Source organism: Melospiza melodia, unplaced genomic scaffold (assembly GCF_035770615.1).
Source record: "Melospiza melodia melodia isolate bMelMel2 unplaced genomic scaffold, bMelMel2.pri scaffold_28, whole genome shotgun sequence".
Classification (NCBI taxonomy): Eukaryota; Metazoa; Chordata; class Aves; order Passeriformes; family Passerellidae; genus Melospiza; species Melospiza melodia.
The window spans coordinates 6,276,596-6,301,914 of NW_026948600.1; the positions used below are offsets into that span (position 1 = coordinate 6,276,596).

The 25,319-nt window shown below is 54.0% G+C and overlaps 1 protein-coding gene across 1 annotated transcript in view; it reads right to left on the reverse strand.

The window, feature by feature from the left end:
- Window positions 1-2,637: 2,637 nt before the first annotated feature.
- LOC134433871 (olfactory receptor 14J1-like) overlaps window positions 2,638-25,319 on the reverse strand; it is a gene marked incomplete at its 5' end in the record, with an annotated part of 36,070 nt that continues 13,388 nt past the window's right edge. Inside the window, one exon of the mRNA XM_063182571.1 lies at window positions 2,638-2,781. Coding sequence (XP_063038641.1) covers window positions 2,638-2,781 — 144 coding nt within the window. The remainder of the gene's footprint in view (window positions 2,782-25,319) is intronic.

Consider the following 25,319-nt stretch of genomic DNA (forward strand, 5'->3'; position numbering starts at 1 on the left):
CCAGCCAGACTGTCTGTCCTGGCAGCTTTTGTCTGGGAGCAATCCTTGGATACACAGAAATTTGGAGGTGGAATACTAATTTTGGCCATGGATGCCTGGAAAAGATGGATAGTTCTTTTCCATAAGAAAGAAAGTGCAGAGCCTCAGAGTTTCAGGGGCAGATGGGAGTGACCTTCCACATTCCAAGGTCAGTCAGACCTGTCAGGTGAACCCTGGGATGCCAAGGCAGCCACACCTATTTCATGTTCCCTTGCTTCCACAGGGCCCTGCAGTGTCACAATGGCTCCTTGCTTCTATGAGGCCTTGCAGTGCCGCAATGATTCTCTTGCTTCCATGATGCCCTGAGGTGTCATAATAGCTCCTTAGTTACACAAGTCCTTAAGGATCCTAATGGTCTCCATGGCTCCACAAGCACAAAGTCCCACAGTGCCATAATGGACTTTGGTTTCCATGAAGCCTTACTGTGTCCAATGGCCCCCTGGTTCCATTGGGGCCCAGTAGTGCAACAATGATTCCCTTGGTTCCACAACTTCCCATAGTGTCACAATGGCCCCTTCCTTCCATAAGGCCCTGCAGGGTCACAATGGTCTCCATGATTCCACGGGGCCTTGCAATGCCATGGTGCTCTCCATGGATCCATGGTGCCCTGCAGGATCACAATGGCCCTTTGGCTCCACGAGGCCCTCAAATGCAGCAATGGCCTCTTGGTTCTACAAAGCCCTGCTGCTTCACACTGGCCCCTTGGGACTGTGAGGCCCAACTGGGCCACATGTTCGAATAGAACAGAAAAATGTTCTTGGTTCCACGAGGCCCCAGAGTGTCACAGTGGCCCCTGGAATCCATGGTACCCTGCGGGGTCACAATGTTCCTCTTGGTTCCACAAGTCCCTAAGTGCCACCATGGCCCATTGGTTCCACAATGCTCCGCAGTGTCACAATGGTCTCCATAGGAAGGAAAGAAGTGAGCCCCAGTGGTGCAGGGGCAGTCACCAGAGAAGCAGTCACCAGAGGCCAAGCCTAGCCAGACTTGTGTCATCCTGGTTTTTTAAGATTTTCTAAGCCTTCTGATGTTGACATTCTTGTAGTGAACTTTCTCACACACTTTCTGTAAATAACTCATTGTTTAGCATTCCTTTATGGAGGAGGAGAGAGTTGAAGGGCTGTTGGTTTGACCAGTATCATTGGAGAGGTGGCACTGTCACCTTCCAATCCGCTGTCACTTTTGGAAAACTATAAATGTTGGAGTCAGAATATAAACTTCCCTTTTTTCCTTCACCTTGAGAACAGCCATGTGTGCTTCTGTTCTTTCCTGTCCTCTAGTGACATCTGGTGACTGCCAAAGTGTACTGCAGCCTAGGCTGAGACAGAGTCCGGATTGCCGGTGAGGTTTTATTGTCGCCCCTCTTTGGTGCTTTGCCTGCTGTTCTTGGGGTGATGGCAACCTCTGTGGGTTTCGAGAAGGATTCCCTCATTTTGGACCTCTGGAGGGGGGGTTCTGGAGTGGAAACAGGTTTCTATTTCCTGGAATGATTTTGAGCGATTGTTTCTGTGGGCCCTAGAGCGAGGGCTCTTTTCGGACTCTGGGAAGGTGTTCTCCAAGGAGGAGTGGTCTCTCGTGGGGGTCCGCCGCATGGAGGCCCTCTTTGATGATTGCACTGTAGAGGTGGGATTGCTGCTGGTGCAGTGGAAAAAGTGTGAGGATCTTTGGCGGGGGTCTGGTTCTTGTACCCCTCGGAGTTCCCAGGGGACCCCTTCGGGGTCTCGGACATGGACGAGGGGAAGTTTGAGTTTCTGTGTTATGTGGAGCTCTCTCCCCATCCTGGGACGATGTGCTGAGGGACGGGTCCAACACAGGGGATGGTGATGGTTCCCCTGGGGTGGATTTGGCTGTGCCAGGCTCCCTTGTGCCGCTCTGCAGTGATGCGGCTCCACAGGCTGCACCTCTCTTGGCACCCCTCCCCTCCTCCATGTTGGGGACAGGGGCCCCTCGCCGGTCTCGTCCTGTCGCAAACATCTTTTCATTAAAATCTTTTCATTAGGATTTTTCCTGCTGAAGCTGGGACCTTTCAGCAACAAAGTGTAAACAATGGTTATCTGCTGCTGTGCAATGCAACAGGTGGATCCGTGATTGGTTTCCTGTGGATGTTTGGATTTACTGACCACTCACGGCAGAGGTGGGTCTCGCTCTCTGCCAAGACACAGATCTTTGTTATTCATTCTTTTCGATTCTATTCTTAGCTAAGCCTTCTGAGAAACCTTTTGCTTTCTATTTCTTTTTAGTTTAGTTATAATGTAGTACATATATAATAAAATAATAAATCAAGCCTTCAGATCATGGAGTCAACATTCTCGTCTCTCTCTCATCCTGAAAACCACTGTTACCACGGTCACATTGTCCCAGCCCGCAGTGGGTTTGCAGGCCATGCTGGAACCTGTGCCCACCAAGGCGCCCCTGCCAGGACTGTGGCATGACAGGGCGCTGAGGTATTTACCTTTAGCGTGAATGCCGACACGGCCGGTGGGAGGCTGGTGGGTTCCGGGGGCCGTGGCCCCTCCTCTTTGATATTGTGGACGCTTCCCTCGTGCCAGGTGACTGTGTGTCTGAGGAACCCCGAGCGTTTCTGGCGAGAAGCCAAAACTAAGATTGACAAGATGACTGAGCCTGTCTCTTCATGGCATCTGCTGGGTCGTGGAGCGGCCTCCTCTGGCTCTGCCAGTGCTGCAGGGGGTGCAGGGGGGAGTGGTGTTGACCTGTCTCCCTGTCAATCATCTGCTCTTGTCCCTGTGGGGCCCCAAGGACCAGGACACAGCAGGTGCTGTGGCTTTGCCAGGGGGTTCCCAGGCTTTCCCTATGCTCAGGGGTGTCACTCACAACACCCCTGAACCCCTTTCACATAAGCTGGAGCGGGAAGTCTGTGATGTGGTTGCTCAGCACTGTTATGAATAAGAAGCTTCACTAGGCCAATATTCAAGCAGCAATCAATTTATTATTTAATATGGTAAAGTATGAGCAATACAGCTCTGTGTACAGTGGGGGAAGTTTTCCCTCAAACTGCACACCGATAATTGAGGGTTACAGGTATTTATAGGGGTACTCATCAGGTTTTTTTCAGCAATTTTTATTTCCAACCTTTTACTCATCAGCAATTTTTATTCCAAATTACTACATCAAAATTCTATACACTATTGTGATTTTAATTTCTCAGGATGTATCTCAAATGAGTATTCTCAGATGGTGACGGTCCAGTTTCCGAAAGAAGAAAGACGAATCCCATCTGGTGGAGTCCAGCTTCCCAGATGTGTGTCCACCTTTGACCTGCAGAGACTCTAAATCTCATAACAGTGATGTCCAGCTTCCCTTCGGTCGAAACCATAAATCCTTGAGGTGATGCTCATCTTCCTTTCTCAAGCTGTTTTTCTCTGCTTCAATAAGGCGTGAGATAAGCATATTTCCTTTATATATATTCCAAAGCTATAGTTTCAAGGATAAAAGTAATACTCTAAAATTACACTTCAAAAGGTTATTATTGCAGAGCTTATTATTGATTAAATGCAAGCAAAAAGCAACATCTTTAACACCTTAATTCCAGTGCTCTTAAATCAACCAGGGTTAATTGCAAACAAAAGATAAGTTCAAAAGCCTTTTTCCATGCTTTATTTTCTTCAGTTAATATTAGAATTCACAGCTCTCCCATTGTCGGGGTCCACACATTTCGCATTCACAAATACACGTCGCCTGTTTGTACCTGACATGAAACACAGCTTTGCATCTCACACTGCTTTGCTGCAAAAGTCCTGCTGCACACACTGCGCAGTGTGGAAAGCCAAGAGAAGCTGCAGCTGGTGGCAATCTTGTGACAGAAGCTTGACCTTGTTCTCCATGAGAGGTTCTTGGGAAGAGCAGACAGGAGAAGATTCCTGGAAAACTTAAACAGCTTTCCAGAAGTGAAATGAAAATGAAAGAAACAATCCAAGATGTTTTCCTCTGTTTATTTCTATAGTCCCCTTTTCCATGTTGCACTGCTTCTCCAGCCCAATAATTCCAGATGCGCCTCACCTCTAAAATTGGTGACTTAGTGATTTTTAGATGCTACAAAATACCATAAGCCACACACAGTTTTCCTTCCCCTGTTTTTACAGGAAAGCAACACTGGAGATGTAAGTGCAGTACTGGGCTCAGGTAGGAATCCTACCCCAAGGGAAGGTGGCCCGACAGTGTTTGATGCTCAGCAAGGACAATGCACAGCAGCAAGCGAGGGCATCGCTGTGGCAGAGTGCAGGAGTCAGGGCTCTGCATCTGGGCTCAGCACTGCAAAGTTCCCGTGTTTGGGCAGACGGAGGGGCTGTCCCCGGGGCGTGCGGGGCTCGAACGTGGGGCTCGTGGGGCGAGCGGCGAACGGACACGGGGACGAACGGCCCCGGTGCCTCAGTTGCAGCGGCGGCAGCGGCGGCAGCAGCGGCAGCAGAAGCGGCGGCAGCAGCAAAAGCAGATAGATTAGAAAAATCGTTCTTTCTCTCGCTCTTTCTCTTTCTCTCCCTTTCCCACTGTCGGGCACCCTTCTCTCGGGGTCCCTTGCCCGGCGTCCCTCTCCTCTCCCCGCCTCCCTCCCCCCTGCAGGGCCAGGCCATGCCCCCGGCCCGCCCCCGGCCCCGGGCGGGGCTGCCCCGTGCCCGGCCCCGGCCGTCCCGCCGCGGTCTCGCCTCCGCCCGGCTCTGGCCGTGCTGGCGGTGGCGCTGCTGGGCGGGCATCAGTGCTTGGGGCGGGGGCGGCATCGCCACCCTTCGGCTCCGCCTGGCCCGAGCCCGGCCCCGGACCCGACTCAGGGTCCAGTCCCGACCGCGGCCCCGGCCCCAGCCCCAGCCCCGGCCCCGGCCCTGGCCCTGGCCCCGGCGCCTCCCGGACCCCGTGGAGGACACGCGGCGCGGTCGCCGCCGCCGCCTCCGCTGCGGCTTCCCCGGCCCGAGCTCCGCCGCTCGGCAGCGCGGCCGCCGGCCCCGAGCCTCCCGTGCCACGTTCCCGGGAGCGAACGCCTGGGCATGGCCGGCCCGGGGCGGGTGATGGGCGCTCGGGTGCCCTGGCTGGCCCCGGGCCGAGCGCTGACAGCCGCGTCCCGCCCGCAGGGACGGCGCAGGAGGCCCTGCAGGAGCGGTACCGGCTGGGATCGCTGCTGGGGCGCGGCGGCTTCGGCAGAGTCTTCGCGGCCACGAGGATCTCGGACGGCGCCCCGGTGAGCGGCGGGGCCGGCGGCGGGCGCAGGAGGAGGGGATGGAAGAGGAGGAGGGCAGAGGGCGGAGGATGGGGCTCGTAGTGCGGGCAGCGAGCTCACCCCGCTGCTGCCCTTGACTTGCAGGTGGCCATCAATAGGGTGCCACGGAACCGCGTCCGGCACTGGGGCGAGCTGGTGAGTGAGCGGGGCCAGCAGCCGGGGTTGCCGGCCGGGGATGAGCTGGGCACCGTCACGGTGGGAGCCGCCAGGATGCCCCGAGGGAGAGCGGGCGTGGGGCCAGCACAGGGCACAGAGCATCCCGGGCTGGCTGAAGGCTCCCCGAGCCCCGGCATGGCATCAGCCCCACTGATGGCATCGTGCTCCTCCCGCAGCCCGACGGCACCAGCGCACCCCTGGAGGTCGTGCTGCTGGCCAAGGTGTCCACTGGCTTCCCCGGTGTGGTCCAGCTGCTGGAGTGGCTCGAGCTCCCCAACTGCATCGTGATGGTGCTGGAGCGGCCAGAGCAGTGTCAGGACCTGCAGCGTTTCATTCGGGCACGGCGGTTCCTGCCCGAGGAGGAGGCGCGGGAGCTGTTCCGCCAGGTGCTGGAGGCCGTGCGGCACTGCACCAGCTGTGGGGTCCTGCACAGGGACATCAAGCCAGAGAACATCCTGGTTGACCTGGACACCGGGCAGGCCAAACTGATTGACTTTGGCTGTGGCACCTACCTGCAGGACACAGTCTACACTCACTTTGCAGGTGAGCCTACACAGGGCTGTGCTCCCGCTGCTGACATCTCATGGCCCAACATCTCCCATCCCAAGCTGGCTGTGGCAGCGGGAGTTCTCCCTTTTGCTGCCAGTCAGGGCACTGAGTCTTCAGCTGAGTTGCTTTAGAGTGGGGCTGGGTGGGCAGCCATCTTCCAGCCCTGCTGGCAGCCTTTGCCAGCCACTCCGCCCAAGACTGGGGCTGGGCTGGGGCAGCCAGCCCGACCAAAACCCCCGTGGGTGGGGGTAGCAGAGAGGGGGGCTGGAACCTGTGCCCCAGCCACTTTGGTGTGCAGATGAGAGGAAGGGCTTGGACTGCTCCACTCGCACTGTTTCCCTTGGCTTCATAATATTTTTGGGCAATGTAGGCAGGGAGGATAAAGGCAGGTTTTTTCCCCAGCATGGAGTGGGTTTTTCCTTTGCATGTCATGGTCGGGCCTAGCCAGGGCTGCCCTCTTCCAGCACCAGAGGCTTCTTTTCCAACCCTAACTTTGTGCACAAGTCCCAGGTGCTGGCGAGAGGGCAGTGGTCACCTTGTGTCCCCCTGATGCAGCCCCCGCAGCCGCAGGGATGCTGGGGCCAGGCTCTGGGAGCAGCAGCATCCCCCTGATGAACTCCATCTGTATTCCATAGGAACACTGTCCTACAGCCCCCCGGCATGGAACGACTTTGGCTGGTACCATGGCGAGGCAGCAACGGTCTGGTCCCTGGGCATCCTGCTGCACCAGATGGTCTGCGGGGAGCACCCTTTCAGGAGGGGCCAGAACCTCAGCTGGGGCCAGCTCCCGCTGCCACAAAGGCTCTCTCAAGGTGGATCCTCTTCTCTGGGCACGGGGGGAATGCCAGTGCTGGGAGCCAGCAGCGAGGTCATGGGCATCCCTCTCTGGCAGCTGCTGAGGAGGTGGCACATGTCCTGCTCTCCTCCAAAACAGGGAATTGATGGGAAAGTTTAGGCCCAGCTCTGAGCACATCCAGCATGGCCTGGGCACGGGAATAGTGGGGTAAAGCAGACAGGAGCCTTCTCTGGCTGACCGTCAGTTTCTGCTTTCTCTCCCCAGAGTGCAAAGACCTGATCAGGTGGTGTTTATCCGTGAACTCCTTGGACAGACCCACACTGGAAGACCTGTTCTGTGATCCTTGGATGTGGGATATTCCTTTGCCATAGAAGAAGGGAGAGAGCCACAGGCACACTTTGATCCAGGGCCCTGGTAAGTTCCTGCTCTACATATGCCTTGGCAATGAGAAGCAAAGGAACCCAGAGCTTTTTGTGCTGCCAGTGTCACTGCACTGGGGTCATGGGATGGGAACACACAGCCCTTGTGCTGGAGCTGAGCTGCTCTGCCCAGCACTGGTGGCCACCATCCCAGCTGGTTTTGTGTGTCCTGGTTCCCTGACAGCTGGGGCCCTGGGCAGAGCCCTGAGAGCCTGGTCTGCCCCCAAGGAAGGAGAAGGAGCCCCTGGAGAAGCTGTACCCGGTGGGGATGCTGCTGTTGCTGCTGGAGACAGCGAGGGTGACATCAGGGGTGACAAGCTCTTCCTCAGCCTGGCCACGGGAGGCTGAAGGTGATGCACTTTGATTCTGGCACCTTCTTCAAAGCCAAACTCCACAGGGAATTTGCAGATGAGTCCCCATCTGGGGAAATTCTGCCAGATGTGGGCATGACCCAGCGTGGCGGGGAACCAAAGGCTCCCCTTTGCTGGGGCAGATGCAACTCATTCTTCAGTCACTGCCCAGATGCTTTTGGCAGGGCTGGGAGGATGGGCTGGGGTGGGTACGAAATGGGAGTGGGCTCCTGGCCCTGCCAACAGCCCCCAGCACCCACCGTGCCCCGGGCTGGGGCTGGGGCTGGTGAAGCCAGCCCGACACAAACAAAGACCCATGGTGGGAGCAGAGGTGGGGCTCCAGAACCTGTGCACAGCTGATTTGCTGTGCAGGCAAGGAAGGGCTGGGCTGCTCCACTGCCCTTGTTTGCTTCAGGGTCACCGTGATTTTGGGGGGCAGTGCAGGGGGGAAGAAAGTGTAGGTTTTTCACAGCCATGGCTGGGTTTTTCCCTACCATGTAGGGGTTGGGCCTTCCTCAAGGCCCTGAAACAGATAAGAGTTTTTACCGTTTTTCTTGTTTTCCCTTTTTGTCTCTAAACTCTTTTTAATAATGTGTTGTTTGTTTCTCCAGAGGAAGCATTCCAGATGGTCCAGTGTGGATGGGGAAGCACTTGGGAGCAGCTGTGGCGTGGATGGGCCATGCCCTTGGAGAAGGCTGAGGCCATGGTTTGGGAGCAGCTTTCCTTGCAGCCGTGGGTGGCGTGAGGTGGGTCCCTGTGTGCTTGGCAGGGTGGGATCAGAGCTTTTGGGAGATGGCAGCGAGCACAGGAGCATCCTGCTCTGGGCAGCTGTTGAGGGCTGAATGTGCCGTGGCTGGCTGCAGGCTGGGAACATGTCCTGCCCTCCTGCTCTGTGCCAAAGGCAGCAGGGATGGGCAGCTCTGGGCACAGCTCTGGGCACAGCCAGCATGGCCTGGGCACCGCAGGCCTTGGCACAAGGGCACAGGAGCCCTCAGCTGACGAGCACTTTCTGCTTTCTCTCCTTGCAGCCGGGCTCTGCGGGTGCTAAGGCTGCTCTGGGCTCTGCCAGGGCTCTGCTGGGCTCAGCCCTGGGCCCAGCTGGGCTGGCTCTGCCCTCACATTGCTCTGACAGCTTTGCATCAGACGAGCCCATTGTGAGCACAGCGCCTGAGCTTTCTGCTTTGGCAGGTGAGTGAGACTCTGCTGCAGGCCCAGAGATTGCAGCTGGGGACACACATCCAACTGGCAAGGACCCAAACTCTCCACAGTCCCAGCTGAGCGCCTGGATCTGCACAGGGTGTTTTGTCTGTCCCATTCGTCCTTCTTGATTGGATGGAATTGTGCAACTGCACTTTGTTCCTCCTCTAGAAGTGCTGTGAGTGGGCCAAAGCTGGCAAGTGGGCCGTGCTGCTGAGGCAGTGCAGTCTGGAGCTGGTGGATGGAGAATTGCCCTTCTGCACTGCCAAACCAGAGCAAAAAGCCGTAAGTGGGACTTTGTGACTCTAAGAAACTCCTGGTGGTTTCAAAGGGAATGTGCAGCTCATTCCCAGGCTGAGAAGGAAGGTCATCTTCTAAAGGATTTGGGCTTTGACAGAGTTTCCATTCCCAGTCCTGCTTGGAGCTGGAAGGGCACAAAGCAATTTCCTCTTGCTTCGAGCACAATTTCAAACACCAGTGTTGGGAACAAAGCCCAAAATCTTTTAAGAGGCTGCTGAGGTCAGTAAGATGGATCCATGCCATCAGCACATTTACAATGTAAATGACTGAGTTCTCTTTTTAAAAAGATCATTTACCTCTTAATGCAAAGAATGTATCTTTGCATTTATGTTTTGGTTTTTTCACTAACGTTGTGTTATGTTTGTTCACTAACACTTGGATTTTATTCTTAACTTTTACAATTTACCTATTTTTTTCCTTTTTCTTTTTATTTCCCTCTAAATAGAAAACATGTCCTACAAAAGGAATGTCCTTTGCTCCTGATTCCCGTGTGGAGCAGCTCCCTTCCTGCTGGCTGAGCTGCTCAGGCAGAGCCCGGCAGCTCCTGGCCCTGCAGGGCTGAGGCTTTTCCCCGTTGCTGGGCACAGACTGATGGAGCAGCACTGCTCAACACGGGCAAACACAGAGGGACCAGCAGCAGCTGCCTTTGCCAACCTGAGGCTCCAAGGCCCAAACTCTGAGCAGCCAGGGCTGGAAGAGACTGGCAGGATCTGATCCCTGACTCTGGGCAGACAGGGCTGCACAAATGACCCCACAGCAGCAGCAGCAGCAGCAGATGGAGCTGACTTTGAGCACAGCCCCTGCCCCTCTTCCCTCCCGTGTGCAGCGGTGTCACAGCAGCCTGAGGCACCTGGGAGCCCCCAGTGCCAGCAGGGACTGGAGATGGCAGCCCTGGGCTCCTGGAGGCTGTGAAAGGAACAGAGCTGGGCACTCCCTGTCTATGGGGAGCTTCCAGATGGAAAAGGCTGCTGTGCCCAGGCAGCTGCAAGGGCACAGAAAGGAGGCTCTGGAGCACTGGATCTGTGCCAGTGCCACAGTCCTGGGCAGCAGCCAGCGAGCCCTGGGGCAACAGAGGGCACAGCAAGAGGGACAGAAGCAGGCAAGGGCAGAGACTGGGAAGAGCCAGGCCCGGGAGCAGGAACAGCTGCTCCATTGCACTCTTGGAGAAAGCTCTTGGCTGGTTCAAAGCAGTGAAAGGCGTGAAGGGCAGAGAGGAGGCCACAGCAAACAATGCTCCTGTTTGCACAGCCTCCCCTCTCCGTGTCCCAGAAGGAATTGCATGGGCTGTGTTCTTCTCTCCGAGTCGTCTCATTCAGCATGAGCAGCTCAGCACCAGGAGCTGAAGCCTCAGGCCACAGGAGCTGGGCAAGACGGAACTTTTGGAGCAAAGGAATGCTGCTAAAATAGCCCCAGCTGAATGCAGTGGATATAATCATGGAATCACAGAATCCTTTTTGTTGGAAAAGCCCTCTGAGCTCGCCCAGTGCAGCCGCTCACCCAGCAGTGCCAAGCCCAGCACTAAACCACGTCCCTGAAGTGCCAAGGCCTGGACACCAGGCCTGAGTGAGGCCTGGACAGCAGGCCCTGAGCCAAAGGTGGCCTCTGGATGAACCTTCCAAGCAAAGGTTATATTTGTATCTGCTGCCTGATGAAGTATGCATGGTTTTTAGCACTGAGATAGATGTAGCCACTCATTAGTGAAACATGTATTGACCTTTGTGTATTTAGAAGCCAGACAAGGCCATGAAATCTGACATCTGGCCTTGTTTGGGGCTGAAGGATCAAAGTCAGCTCCCTTGGTTCCTCCTTGAGCCCTGGCCAGGCTTTGGGAGGGACCCAAGAGGAGGATGAAAGCAGATGTTGCCACCCTAGCAGTGCTGTCAGCTTGTTGATTCAGCACTGTCAGAGCTGGGCCCTCTCCCAGCGGGGTTGGAGCCTCACCTGGGTCTGGAGGCACCTGCAGGAATTCCCAGTGCCCAGGAGTGGCTCTGCAGCCCTTGGCTGTGACAGCTTCCCCAGCTGCTGTGTGGGTCTGGGGGATGGTAAAGGCTGAGGGTAAATGCTGCTGGATCTTTCTTAATCACTGCAGGCAGTCTTTGGTGGGGATGGTTGGGTGCATTGCTGAGCTGATCCTTTTGTGATTCTTTGCTACTCTGAACTGCAGGAAATGACACTGATTCCTTCAGTTGGAGTCTGTGTCTCTGGTGCTGACTTTGCCCACTGGTAAAACAAAACTGGCACAGTCTGGCCAGATCCCAACAAAATGTCACTTGTTCAGTGTCAATGTGAGGAATCAGTCCCCTCAGAAATACCCTGATGGGAAGCCCTTCCCTGGAGTTCCCTGGCTCTGGAGTGGGCTGAGGTTGGATCCCTGTGTGGGCAGTGGGGCAGTCAGGTAAAAGAAGCTGCACCCCTGGATGGCTTCAAATGCATCCAAAAATTGCAAATGGAAAAGATCCTTTGGGTTTGGGCAGACAAAGATGAATTTGTTGAGAATACATTGGGAACAGCACCTTCAGAAGAAACAGTTATGGTTGGAATGCTTCCACATGGAGCAAGTGAAGAAGGTTTTTATCCTGAGCTCAAATGCATTTGTGCAAGTGAAATATCTATATACATAACAATTATATATGTATTTATAGTATAATAAGACCTCAATATATCTATTTATATATATTTATTTATGTCTGTATCTATCTATATTTCTATATCACTATCTATGTATAAAATTATATAATAATGTGAAATAGTGCTGACAATACTAATTTTGTAGCTTTACCTGCTCAGGGATGTAACACTAAATACCCTACAGAACAGGATTGGCCAGGACCCTCATGTCAGTGGTCAACTTTTTGAGATTGTATACAATGAAAAAGGGAGAAAGGGAGGAAATTGGCTATTTTTGCAGGGTTTGCTGATACTGTGATGCAGAGTGCTTTGTCTGTTCCTGTGAAAAATACAGTGATTTTGCCTCCAGGGTTTTTCATGTACCAGATTATGCACAAGCTGCAGGATTGGTTAAAAGGGTGAAGGGGTTGTTAAAAGAGCAGTTGGAAAAATGAGGAGATGGGAACCTTTGCCCATGGAGAACCCATCTCCCAGATGTGCTCCATGCCCTTCACAATGGCCCACTGGGGAAATGGAAACCCCCTGGCTGTGCACGGCTGCCCCCAGTTTGCAAATCCAGCCATGGGCAGTGAGACTTGGGCTGCCTGGGAAATTGTTCTGGCTGTGATGGCCCCTGGCAGGGCCAGCCCAGAGGCTTCAGGGCTGGGCCTTCATGCATTGGAATTAATGAGAAGAAATTCAAGGCAAATGAGAGCTGTCAATTCTGAAACAGGAATTCAGATTCCTCCAGGACACTTTGCTTTGGTAACTGCTCCCTTGGAGCTTGGCATTGCAAAGTATTCCTGTCATGTCAGGAGGAAATGATGCAGAATATCAAGGAGAAATTACAGTAATTCTGTTAAGCTATAGTGACCAGGATTGGATTGTTCAACCCCATGACAGGGTAGCACAATTATCAATCTTGCAATTTTAAGAACGATTGTGAAAAAAAAGAGATCCACCTCCAGTCACCACCATTTGTGGAGATAAAGGGTTTGATGCAGCAGCCCTGATAATGGAGCCAGAGTGTGGGTCCGGAGGCCAAATGGCCCTCCCAAGGCAGCTGAAGGAGCAGCTCCTAGGAAAGACAACTCTGAGTCCTGAACCCTGGGCAGGAACAATGGGAATGCGTCCCTGCAGCCAAGGATTCTGTGTGAGAACAAGTAGATCTGCCAGGAGATTGTTTTACCCATCCTGCCAGACCAGATCTCCCTGTTTGCCCCAAGGGCCCTTTGGAACATGCTCTGATCCACGGGGCTCCATGGGAAGGCTGCTTTGACACTGAGGGACTTGCACAGGAATTCCATCCAGGAGCCTGGGTGCCCCTCAGGGACTGGGACCCGGCCCCTTCCAGCCAGAGGGGAAAGGGCCCCCCCAAGCCCTGTTAGCCACAGACAGCATGGTAAAGCTGAACAGCAAAGGGCCTCGGGGCATTATTCTGGAATTAAAAAGGTGCCAGCTCCATGCACAACATAATTCTTGTTCCTAACTTGAATGAGATTGAAAAAAAAGAATGAAGAGCAGTGTCACTAAAGTACTACTGATGTCTGTAAGGTGTACCTTGATAGTCAGCCAGAATATTTGTCTGCCACAAACACATCTGGTGTTTCACCAAGGAATTGGTCATCAAAATGTAATGATGGGTTATGATGGATTGCTGAGCCTCTTTTGTAATTCTTTGCTAATGATGATGTGCTTTGCTGAGCTTATCCTTTTGTAAATCTCTGCAGCTGTGCATGATATAAATGACACAATTCCGTTCAGTTGGTGTCTGTGTCTTTGGTAGTGACCCTGCCCACTGGTGAAACAGGGCCCCCTCTTGCCTAAGTGTTCCCTGGGAAGGCAAAAGCCCTCACTCCAAAATTCCCCCCTTTCTCCCTGTTCCCCCCTTCATACCCTGAGCATGATGTGCTCTGGTCTGGGCTATGCCCAGGGTCAGTTGCGGTCCCCTGTCCTGGCTGTGTCCCCTGCCCAGCTCCCCCGCAGCCCCAGCCCTCCCCAGCGTGGCTGGATGAGGGGCAGGACAGGCCTTGGCTGTGCTGCCGCTCAGCAAGAACAAAACCATCTCTGCGTGCTCAGCCCTGTGCTCAGCACCCGGCCCAGCAGTGTCTCAGTGCCAGGGGCTGTGCCCTCAGTCCCTGCCAGGGGTTTCCATGGCAACTGCCAGGCCAGGTGACCCAGGTGTCCCCCCCAGTGCCGGTTGCCATGGAAACAGTGCCCAGCCCTGCCCCTTTCTGTCTGGCTGACCTGGCCTTTGGCCCTGGCAGTGCCGGTGGCTGCTGGTTCCTGGTGCCAGAGCGGCCAGCGCGGCACAGGGCAGGTGGCCATGGCACAGCCCCCAGCAAGGGATCCATTCTGGCTCTGGGCACTGACACCAGCCCTGAGCAAGGGCCCAGGGCAGCTTTCCATGGCCACCAACCATCACAAGGGGGCCGGGCATTGGTTGCCATGGCACCAAACCAAGGAACAGGTCCCCCGTGGCCATTGCCATGGCACCTGGTGGCACCAACGAGTGTCACTGCAATTGTACCTGGAACAGCCCTGGCACCGCTTTGTCCTGAGGGTTGCCGTGGCAGCTGAGGACAGACACAGCTGGTGCTCTGCAAGGGCCCTGGGGCAGACAGGAAGGAGCAGCAGAGCAGGGGCTGATCCATCCCCAGTGCGCTGCACAGCCCAGGGCAGCGGCCCAGAGAGTCCTGATGGAGCTGCCAACAACATCTCCCCCTCTGCAGCCCTGGCCTCTCCCCCAGCTCACACAGGTGCCCCATCCTTGCAGGCACAGACACGGCAGCACTGGCTCAGCAGCCCCTGTTTGCATTGCACACAGCAGGGGGAGCACCCCCATGGTGTTGGTGTGGGGACATGAACCTGAGGGAGCACAAATGCCATCAGCCCCTGGGGCCAGCAAGGGCTGGGGGACACCAGGGAAACCACTCAGCTTTGTCCTGGCCTCTGCACTCAGCCAGAAAGTTTGTTCCCATCAGCTGGGAGTTTCCTGTCCCACAGCAGATGCTGTTGCTCAGAGCCAGGGCTGCCTGGCAGCCACTCCCAAAATGCCCTGAGCATTTCCTCTGCTTCACCTTGGCTTTCTTTACTCTTCCTGATACAAATTTCTACTAATTCCCCCCCCCCCCAGGGGACCCAGAACTAGACTCTCGAGGTGCTGCCCAACCAGTGCCCAGCACAGGGGAAGAATCCCTGCCCTGCTCCTGCTGGCCACGCCATTCCTGACCCAGGCCAGGAGCCATTGGCCTTCTTTCCCACCTGGGCACAACTGCTGCCTCATGCCCAGCCTGCTGTCCATCAGTCCCTGCAGGCCCCTTTCTGCCTGGCTGCTCTCCAGCCACTCTGTCCCCAGCCTGTAGCGCTGCAGGGGTTGTTGTGGCCAAATTGCAGGACCCGGCACTTGGACTTGTTCAACCTCACCTTGTTGGATTTCGGCCCTGGATCCAGCCTGTCCAGGGCCCTCTGCAGAGCCCTCCTACCTCCATCCCCCATCAGATCCAAACTCACACCCAGTTTGGTGTCATCTGCAGATTTGCTGATGTTGGACACAATCCCCTCATCCAGACCATTCCATGCAGACACTGGAATCCACGCTGGCTGGCTCTGATCCCTCGGCCATCCTGTGGGTGCCCTGTGATGGCACTCAGGGTGATCTGTTCCATAACCTTGCCGGGCACCCAGGTCAGGCTGACAGGCCTGGAGTTCCCCAGCTCCTCCTTCCAGCCCTTGTTCGGGGTGGGCTCACACTGGCACCTCCAGTCCTCTGGGCCCTCCCTGCTGAGCCAGGACTGATGGTAAATGATGGAGAGCAGCGTGGGGAGCTCATCCACAGCTCCCTCATCCCCCTGGGATGGATCCCATCTGTTCCCAGAGACACCTGTGAGCATCTGAGTGGCTCAGCAGGTCACCAGCTGCTTCCTCCTGGATTACAGGGGCTGTTCTGCTCCCTGTGCCCATCAACCAGCTCAGCAGAGCACTTGTCCTGAGGACAGCCTGTCCTAATATCGAAAATTGAGAGAAACAAGATGTTAAGTAGCTCTGCCATCTCCTTATCTTCAGTTACTATATTCCCCACTGCATCCAATAAAGAGTAGAGGTTTTCCATATCCCATGTTTTGCTATTAACTTAATTGTGGAAACATTGTCCATTTTTTTTTCACGGAAGTGGTCAAGTTAAACTCTAATTGAGCTTTCACCTCTTGACTTTTTTTCTGCACGACTACACAACATCCTTAAACATTTCCTCAGCTGCTTGACCTTCTGTCCAAAGTTGATGCACCTCTTGTTACCCTTGAGTTCCCACAAAATCTCCACGGCCAGCCAGGCCAGTCATTTTCCACACTAGCTCATCTTTTGCCACACTGGGACAGGCTGCTCCTTTCCCCTTAAGATTACTTCCTTGAAATGTGTCCATCCTTCCTGGACCCCTTTGTTTTTAAGGGATGTTTTCCTTAATAAAAATCAGTGCCTGATTCAGTACCCCACACATCAGCATCCTAAATAGTTCAATGTCTACCCTTCCTAATTCCAGTCCAGAAGTTTTGTTGCTGCCCCTCCTTCTTTCCCAGAACATTGAAAACTTGATTATTTCATGGTCACTGTGGTCCAGGCAACCTCCAAGCCCCACATCTGCCACCAGCCCTTCTCTGTTTGTGAACAGCAGCAGACAGAGCTTTCCTTGCCAGTGGGACTGTTACAAAAAATTTGGTGAAAAAGAAAACTCCTGAACCCCAATGTAGCATTAAGAAGCAGCATTCATTATTCAGCTGGATGCACGGGGGATAGCTCCTCCCAAAGCCGTGCATGGTGAGTACAGAAAAGTTTCTGTTTATATTCTGTATTTTGCACACATATTCATTGATTTTCCCTGACTAAACACACATATGATGATCATGTCCCCAAAATCATTAACATATTTCCCCTTCTCTTTACCCATGTGTTCTTCCAGACCCGGGGGTCTCTCTGGTGGTCCCTGGTGGTCTCAGACCCCAATGTTCCAGTGGCCCTGGCTGAGCTGGCAGGACTCTGAGGCTGCTGAACTTGCTGTTCCCCTTCTCACACAATGGGCGTTGTGTGGTTTCCATAGGCTTGGGGTTGTGGAGAACAAGCTCCACGTGTCAGCTCAGCAGGTGGAGACAATTTATCATCTCGTAGCATGAGGTCACAGCGTGGACTATGACATTCCAAAGGGGGAGATGTGAGGTCATGGAGGAGCTGTGACATCATAGGCCATATCTGTGACATCCCAGGGCAGTGGTCTGACATCACAGAGTTGTCTGTGACATCAGAGACCAGCTGTGTGATATTAGACAGTGGCTGTGACATCACAGAGGGGCTGTGTGACATCCCAGCAGGGCTGTGTCAGGTCACTGGGTTGATCAGCCCCAGCTCCCCCTCACTGTTTCTCCCAAAAAGTCCAATGCTATTCGTGCCCAGCAGGGTCCCTGTCCCCCGGGATCCCCCCGGCCCACCTGGAGCCACAGCCTCCACCAAAGGATGCTCCACAGGATCCACCCCAGAGCCTGACAGGGGGACAAGGGACCAGGGCTGTGTGACCAGGACATCAAGGACAAGGATTATCCAGGTCACTGTGGCCTGGGTTGGGTTGCCCAGGGCAGGAAAGATGTCTGGCAGCTGGAGCAGGGTCTGGGAAGGGCCTCCAAGGTGGGGCTGCAGCCCTTGGGCTGTGAGCAGAGGCTGAAGGAGCTGGGCTGGTCCAGCCCAGAGCAGGGAAGGCTGAGGGTCTCTTCATCCCAGCCTGGCAGTGCTAGCGAGGAGGGGATGGAGAACACAGAGCCAGGCTCTTCACTGGGGGGCTGGTGGGAGACAAAAGCCAATGGGTGGAAGGCGAAAGAGGAGACATCAGCCAGGGCATGAGGAGATGAAATGAGTCAAGCTGGTTTCAGCATTTCCTCAAGACCAAAATCAGCCTGACCTCCCTTCTCCACCCACCACTGACAGCTTTGCAAATCAGGAATCATTCGAGCTGTTTTACACCCACTCCAGGATGAGCATCCTGATACAGGAACTTAATTGTGTTTACATCGATCATAGAACCATGTTTGTCTAAATAATTTTAGTATGGAAATCACTCGTGAATGGTGCACTCATCAGACACTGCTGGGACATTGCACATAGCTCAGGGAAGAGCTGTGATTGATATTAAATTTTGTCCTGTTCAACTGTGGTCTGTTGGCCATTAAGAGAAACTTCCTGTGCCTCTGAGTCCCACCAGTTCCTGACCCCCAAAGGACACAAACCCGGTGAGTTCTGGTTCCCACTCCAGTGGTGGCACCTGCACCTCCCTCCATGGCGAGAGCAGAGCTCCCTTGTCCCAGAGAGTCCCTGGCAATGCAGGGATGAAGGAAACAGGACAGGCTGTGGGGATCGGGGAAGGGCACAGCCAGGGATTTGGAGCCTGGTTGTGAGCCCAGGGCAGGACCCGGCCATTGGCCTTGGTGAACCTCATCCCATTGTCCTGGGCCCATGGATGGCTCCAGCCTGGCCAGATCCCTTTGCCGAGCTTCCTGCCCTTCAGTACAGCCACAGTCCCACCCAGCTTGGGCTCACCTGGGAACTGACTGAGGGTGCCCTCAAAGGCCTCGTCCAGATCAGCAATAAAGAGATTTCACTGACTTGGCCCCAATCCTGAGCCCTGGGGACACCCCTGGATGTGACTCCTTTCCTCAGCTGCTCTGAGTGCCAGGGATTGGATTAGGGAAATGGTGGGGAGGGGTGGGGACAAAGTGATTGATTGTCAGCCATGAAGGGTCTTGATTTTCATAGCTGTTCAGACTGCATGAGGAGGTGCTGGGGATGAATTATCAGTTGGAGATTGCTGATATCAATCTATAAACAGGAAAACTAAACAGAACAAAACAATTCTCTCTTCATTGTTTTCGATATAGTAGATTCACTTTGAAAACACTTCTGAAATCTGTCTAATTAACCACAGAAGAACTGAAGATTTGAATTATTCCCATTGGCTTGTCTTGTTTGGATGGTTTCAACAAATGTGAATGAGCCTTTGTCACTGAATTCCTGAACTGAAGAGCTCAACAAAGAAGAGGCCTCTGAAAACTAAAGTTCATCAGCAACCTCCAAGGTGCTGAGGATCCATTCCCATCAGATCAGCAATGAACAGAAATGGGCACAGCTTTGTGGCTGCCCCAGCTTTGGCATGGGCCCTGGGCCTGGAGCAGGAGCAGCTCCTGAGGGCCCCAAGGCCACGGCTCTTGTGCTGCCCTGGGCAGATGGGATGGCAGCAGGGGCTGCAGAGCACTCAGCACCTCAGCCCGAAGGGAGCAGGGCAGCCAGGGAGCCTCCTTTGGCCTTGGCCCAGCACCTTCCCCCATGGCTGGGGCTGACTCCTGTGGCAGCTGCAGCTGCTGCTGTGCCCTTGCCAAGGGCTGAGGCCGTGAGGCAGTGCCCAGAGCAGCTTGGCCTGAGCAGAGCTGTGGGGCCAGAGCCGGCTGGGCTGGGCTGGGGAGAGGCCCTTGGTGCTGCCCAGAGCTCAGGGCAGCTGGCAGAGCTTGCAGGGAGCTGGGCTGGGCTCAGAGAGCCTGGCCCAGAAACCATCAGTGTCCATCCCAGCCTGGCTGAGTGTGCAGGGGCCAAGAAGAGCAGCCCAGGGTCTGCAAGTTCTATGGGTGGGAGCTGAGCTTGGGAGCCCTTGAGCCCTGCCAAGTGCTGGGGCTGCACCTCCAGCTCCAGAGGAGATGGGACAGATGGGAGCAGAGACAAATCATTCCTGCTGGATTCCTTCTTGTGTCTGCTTAAACAGGTTACCTGGATCCATATGTGGAGGAGGTGTTTTGTGTCAGATAACACTGGTAGAACTAGAAGATTAATGTTATTTACCTGAAAATAATATTTCATGCATAATACACAATAAGTAATAAAAGACATATATGATCAGAAGAGCATCTGAGTTTTTCAGAGGAGGAGAGACTCATTGATATTTCAGAGGTCAAACCTGTTCAAATACTTTCCTCAGGGCTTCCTTGAGATGAGAGGTGACCAGCAGAGGACAAGGCCAGCCAGAGCTCTCTGTCCTGGCAGGTTTTGTCTGGGAGAATCCTTGCACATAGGGAATTTTTCAGGGGGAGTATCAGTTTTGTCCATGGACACCTGGAAAGAGGGATGGTTCTTTTCCATAGGAAGGAAAGCACAGAGCTCCAGTGCTCCAGGGGCTGATGAGAGGCAGCTCTCAACATTCAAGATCGGCTGGACCTGTCAGGCGGACCCTGGGAGGCCAAACCAGCCAAACCTGTTTCATCTACCCTTGGTTCCAGGAGGCCCTGCAGTATCACAATGTTCTCCTTGCTTCTGCAGTGTCACAATGGCCCAGTGCTTCCATGAGGCCCTGCAGGGTCACAGTGGCCTTTTGATTCTATGGGGCCCCACAGTATCACAATGGTCTCCATGATTCCATGGGGCCTTGCAATTCCACAATGCTCTCCATGGATCCACAGTGCCCTGCAGGATCACAACGGCCCTTTGGTTCCACGAGGCCCTGAAAGGCAGCAATGGCCTCTTGGTTCCACAAAGCCCTGCTGCTTCACACTGGGCCCTTGGGACCATGTGGCCTAGCAGAGCCACACTGATGGCCTTGGTGCTCAGTGTCACAATGGTCTCTTGGATCCATGGTACCTTGCAGAGTCACAATGTCTACTTAATTTCTGAAGGCCCAGAAGTGTCACAATGGTCTGCATTGTTCCATTAGGCACGTGAGGAAGCTCTCAGGAAGTCAAGGGCAGGCAGGCTTGTTGGGAAAGGCAGCTTTTGTCTGGGAGCAACCCTGGATATTGGGAATTTTGGAGGGGGAAGCCCATTCTGGCCATGAATGCTTGAATGAGAAGGGCAGTTCTTTTCCATTTGAAGGAAAGCCCAGAGCTCCAGGGTTTCAGGGGTATGTGAGAAGAGACCCTCGACATGCCAAGGGCAGTTGGACCAGTCAGGCCAAGCCAAACAGACCTGTTCCCTGTTCCCTGGGATCCATGGGGCCCTGCAGTGTCACAGTGGTGGTGTCATATTGGATCCTTGGTTCCATCAGGCCCAGATGTGTCACACTGGCCTCTTGTGTCCATGGGGATCCAGAGTGTCACAATGGTCCCTTGCTTCAATGAGGCTTTGCAGTGTCATAGGGGTCTCCTTGGTGCTGCAGTGTCACAATGGCCCCTTGGTTCCATGGGGACTCACAATGTCAGAAGGGTCTCCTTGTTCCATGAGGCCTTGCAGAACCCCTTGATTCAAAAAGGCCTCCAAGTGTCATCATGGCCTCCAGGATTCCATGAGGCCTCACAATGTCACAATGGACCTTTGGTTCCATGGGGTCCTGCACTGATCCATGAATCCTTAGTTCCATGGGGCCCTGGAGCGTTACAATGGACTCCTTGGTTCCATGGTGCCGCACAGTGTGACAACTGCCCCTTGGCCTGCCAAGACCCCACAGCGTCACAATGGTTCCTTGCTTCCATGAGGCCTTGTAGTGTCACAATGGTCTCCATGATCCCATAAGGACTTGCAGTGTCACAACAGACCATTGGTTTCATGGAGCCCCACGGTGTCACTGTGGTCCCCTTGGCTCCACAAGGCTCTGAAATGCCACAGTGGCCCTTTGGTTCCACAAGGCCTCCAAGTGTAAAAATGGCCTCCATGGTTCCATGAGGCCCTGCTGTGACACAATAGACCTTTGGTTCCATGATGCCCCAGAGTGTCACAATGGAATTGTTGCTTCCACGGTTTTAGAATGGACTCTTCATCCCATGGCCACCAACAGTGTTCACTGTTGTCCCCTTGATTCCACCAGGCCCTGCCATGCTCTAATGGCCCCTTGGTTCCAGTGGGTCCCAAAGTGTCAGAACAGTCTCCATTGTTCCATGAGGCCCCACAATGTCACTGCGCTCCCCTTAGTCCCACAGGTCCCCACAGTGGAACAAAGGACTCTTAGTTCCATCAGGTTCCTCAGTCCCAATGGTCTCCTTTGATCCGCAGTGTCACAGTGGCCCCTTGGCTCCATGTGGCCACGCTGTGTCACAATGGCTCATGGTTCCATGAGACCACACTGTTTAACAAGGGACCCTTGGTTCCTCGAGGCCTAGCTGTGTCACAATGGACTTGTGGTTCCATGAGCTTTCACACTGCCAGTAGCAGTCTCCTTGGTTCTGCAGTGTCACCATGGACCCTTTGTTCCATGAGGTTCCGCAGTAGAACACGGTCACCTTGGTTCCGTGAGGTTCTGCAGTGTCACAATGGACCCATGGTTCCAACAGGCCTTGCTGTGTCACAATGGCCCCTTGGTTCCAAGAGATTTCTCAGGTCACAATGGTCTCCTTGGATCCGCAGTATCACAACAGGCCATTGGTTCAATGTGGACCCAATGTGCCAAAATGGATTTTGGTTCCATGGGGTTCTGCTGTGTCACCATGGACCCTTTGTTCCATGGGTTTGCTCAGTGTCACAGCTGACTCCTTGCTTCTATGAGGCCCCGCTGTCAGCAAATCTCTTAAATATCAGAATAAGGCTCCTTAACACTCATTTGCTATTTCAGAGGGTATCATTTATTCAGGCCTGAGGTCTAGGAGGCATAACCATCAATCTCACATGGACATGTAGTTCTACCAGTTGGCCCTGCCAGAGCCACCTTGGGCAACACTTTGGCCATGGCTGCTGGCCCTGGGCCTGAGGCAGGAGCAGGAGACAAGTGACCCTTGCAAGGCTGGGGCCTCATTGCCTCCTTGTCCCTGCTCAGCAGCCTGGCAGGGGATGCCCCATGCTCCTGCCCTTGGCATTGCACAGCCCCACATGCCAGTGCCCATCCCGGGAAGAGCCCTGAGCAAGGAGGGAGGGACGGGATCTGCCTCGCCAGGGGCTGGAGCTCAGGCCTTGGCCCTTTGCATTCCTCAAACACATCCAGCTTTGCTCAGCACCAGAGACACCTTTGCCTTGTTTGTCCCCAGCTGTCATCACTGCCTCCAGTGTTCTTCTCTAACTGGAACCTGGGGACCCTTTCTCAGTCGTGTTCCTCAGTGGGAACCATTAAAACTTCAGGAAACTTCAAACTTTCAATTTAAGTTTGAGTTCTTGAGAAGTTTTTTGAAGACACTCTCAGGGACTGAGTCTGACGTAAACAACAGCAAAGCCCTGAGAGGGTCATTAAAATTTTCCAAGTCCTGTTATGGAGAAAGATTTCAAACACCTTGTAAAAAAATACACATTCCTATTTTAAAGGAAGTATTTTATTTTATTTCTCTTTTGAGCAGATCTGGTTGCAGGATTCTGTGATTGATATTGACCCAGGGTCTCCCCTCAGCAGATCTGGTCTGCTCACAGAAGCCGTGCCTGGAGCTCTGACCCAGTGTGGACAACCTTGCTCCACATTGCCCAGCCCCATCCTGTCTGTCCTCACTGCCCTGAGCCCTGCTGTGCTTGCAGAGCTGGATGCACTAAGCCTAAGAGCGGATTTCTCTTTTTGTACTTTTTGCAGCAATCTGAAACTGTTGAGTTTCTCACTGCAAACAGACACACTGCTCAGGCGTGTGCCAGCCCCAGGTGCCACCAAAGGCACTGCAGAGCTGCCCTGGGCCAGCTGTGAGGGTGGATCATCAGCCCAAGCTGAACTGGGCCCCTGCAAGGGGCTGTGGCCATGGGCACTGCACTGACCCCACTGCTGGGTTTGGCTGCCACGGCCACCGAGAGAAATGAAACTGTCCTTGGAAACACTGGGGAGGAATGGGACATACTGGGAACACTGCGAACACTGTGGGAGACACTGAGACATACTACGAGTGACACTGGGGAGGACTGGGACAACCTGAGGACACTGGGAGCATTGCGGAGAAAACTGGGGACACTGCGGCATCATGTGGATCACATTGGGAGGAACTGGGAACGACTCGGAATGAACTCAGGTGTATTGGGACGGACAGGGCTGCACTGGGAGGGACTGGAGGGCCACTGGGGTTGAACTGGGTGGATTGGGATGGACACTGAGGGTACACTGGGACATACTGGAAGGTACCAGGATATACTGGGAGTGATAATTAGCGATACTGGGGACACTGGGGACATTGCGGGGAAGGCTGGGGACACTGGTGCATCCTGTGCATGACATTGGGGGGAAACTGAAAGGGACAGGGAGGAAACTCAGGTGTATTGGGAGGGACTGGGCTGTACTGGGAGGGATTGGAGTGGTACTGGGTTTGTACTGGGTTCTACTTGGGTTGAAATGGGCTGTACTGGGATGGAGTGGAGGCTGGTGCATGGGCTGTTCCCGCCTCCTCTCCAAACCATTTGCCGAGGCTCCCGCCCATCACTTCCAGCAGCCTATCAGCGCCAGAGATCTGGGCCTGGGGGCGGTACCTCGATGGACGCCATCTTTTATTTTTGACTACAACTCCCATCATGCACCGTGGCCGGTTATAGCACTGTTGCAGCCGGGACTACAAGCCCGTCAGGTCCAGCGCTCCACAGAACCCCGGGATCCTCCCCCATCTCTTCCCTAAGTGTCCACCAGACCCTCCAGTATCCTTCAGTGCCCCCTCAGTGCCCATTCTGGACAAAAGCGTCCCTGAATGCCCTGAGTGCTCCCAACCCCACAGATGTCCGGTACAGCCACTTCTGGGAATTCATTTCCTCTCATCTCCCGCGGCCCCAGAGCCCCTCAGAACACAGTCCTGCGCCAAAAAATCCTGCCGTGTCCCGCACTCTAAGGAGCCTGGTTGGAACACCCAGAAATTCTTGCAAGTGCTCCCAAACCATTTAAGTTCCCCCGAGGTCGTCAAGTCGCGGCTTGGACACAGAAGTGTGCCCCAAGAGCCTTCCCGGACCCCCAAACATCGTGTTTTGACCACTTCCGTAACTACAGCTCCCACCATGCTCCGCGCCTCACCGAGAGCCATTGCAGCTGCGCCTAGAACTCCCGTGATGCTCCGCGACCCCGTTTAACCCTTCGATACCCGTGCTTACAATTCCCATCACCCCCTGCTCCCCTGAGCGCCCCGTTGGAGTCCCCCAAGGGCCCGCCCGGATCCCGAAGGGCCCCAAATTCCCCTCCCTGACCTCCAAGGGCCCTCCTGGACCCCCAAGTGCTGCCCCGCACCCCGAACTGTCCCTCAGAATCCCTGAGTGCCCCTCCATGTGCCCACCCGGCTCCCCAGAGTGTCCTCCAGATCCTCAAGTTCTTTCTGAATTCCCTCTCCAGACCCAAAACTCTCCTAAATGGGCCCCAGAAATGTCTCCGTGGACCCCAAAGTGCCGCCCCTTGACCCTATTGGAGAAAAAGTTTATAAAAATGGTGTCAAAAGGACTACAAATATTATTAGTTACCATAAAGAGGAAGAAATAAATAGTCAATAAAGCTTAATTATCTAATGAACGGTGATGTGTTTACTTTGAACTAATGAGAAATAATTTTTTTGTTTGCTAAAATTGTATTGATTTTTAAATATAAATATAAAAATTAGGTAGTAAAATATTGAATAATACTATCATAATTAGAATAATATAAATATAATTTTGTTACTTAATTAAATTTTATTTAGAAGGAAAAATGCTTAAATTTTTTTCATGTTTTGTGATGTGAGATATGGTGAGGTTTGAGGCGAGAAACAGCTTGTCCAAACAGGCTCAGCCTGCAAGGGGCTCATTCTTCTCCCTGCCCAGACCTCCTA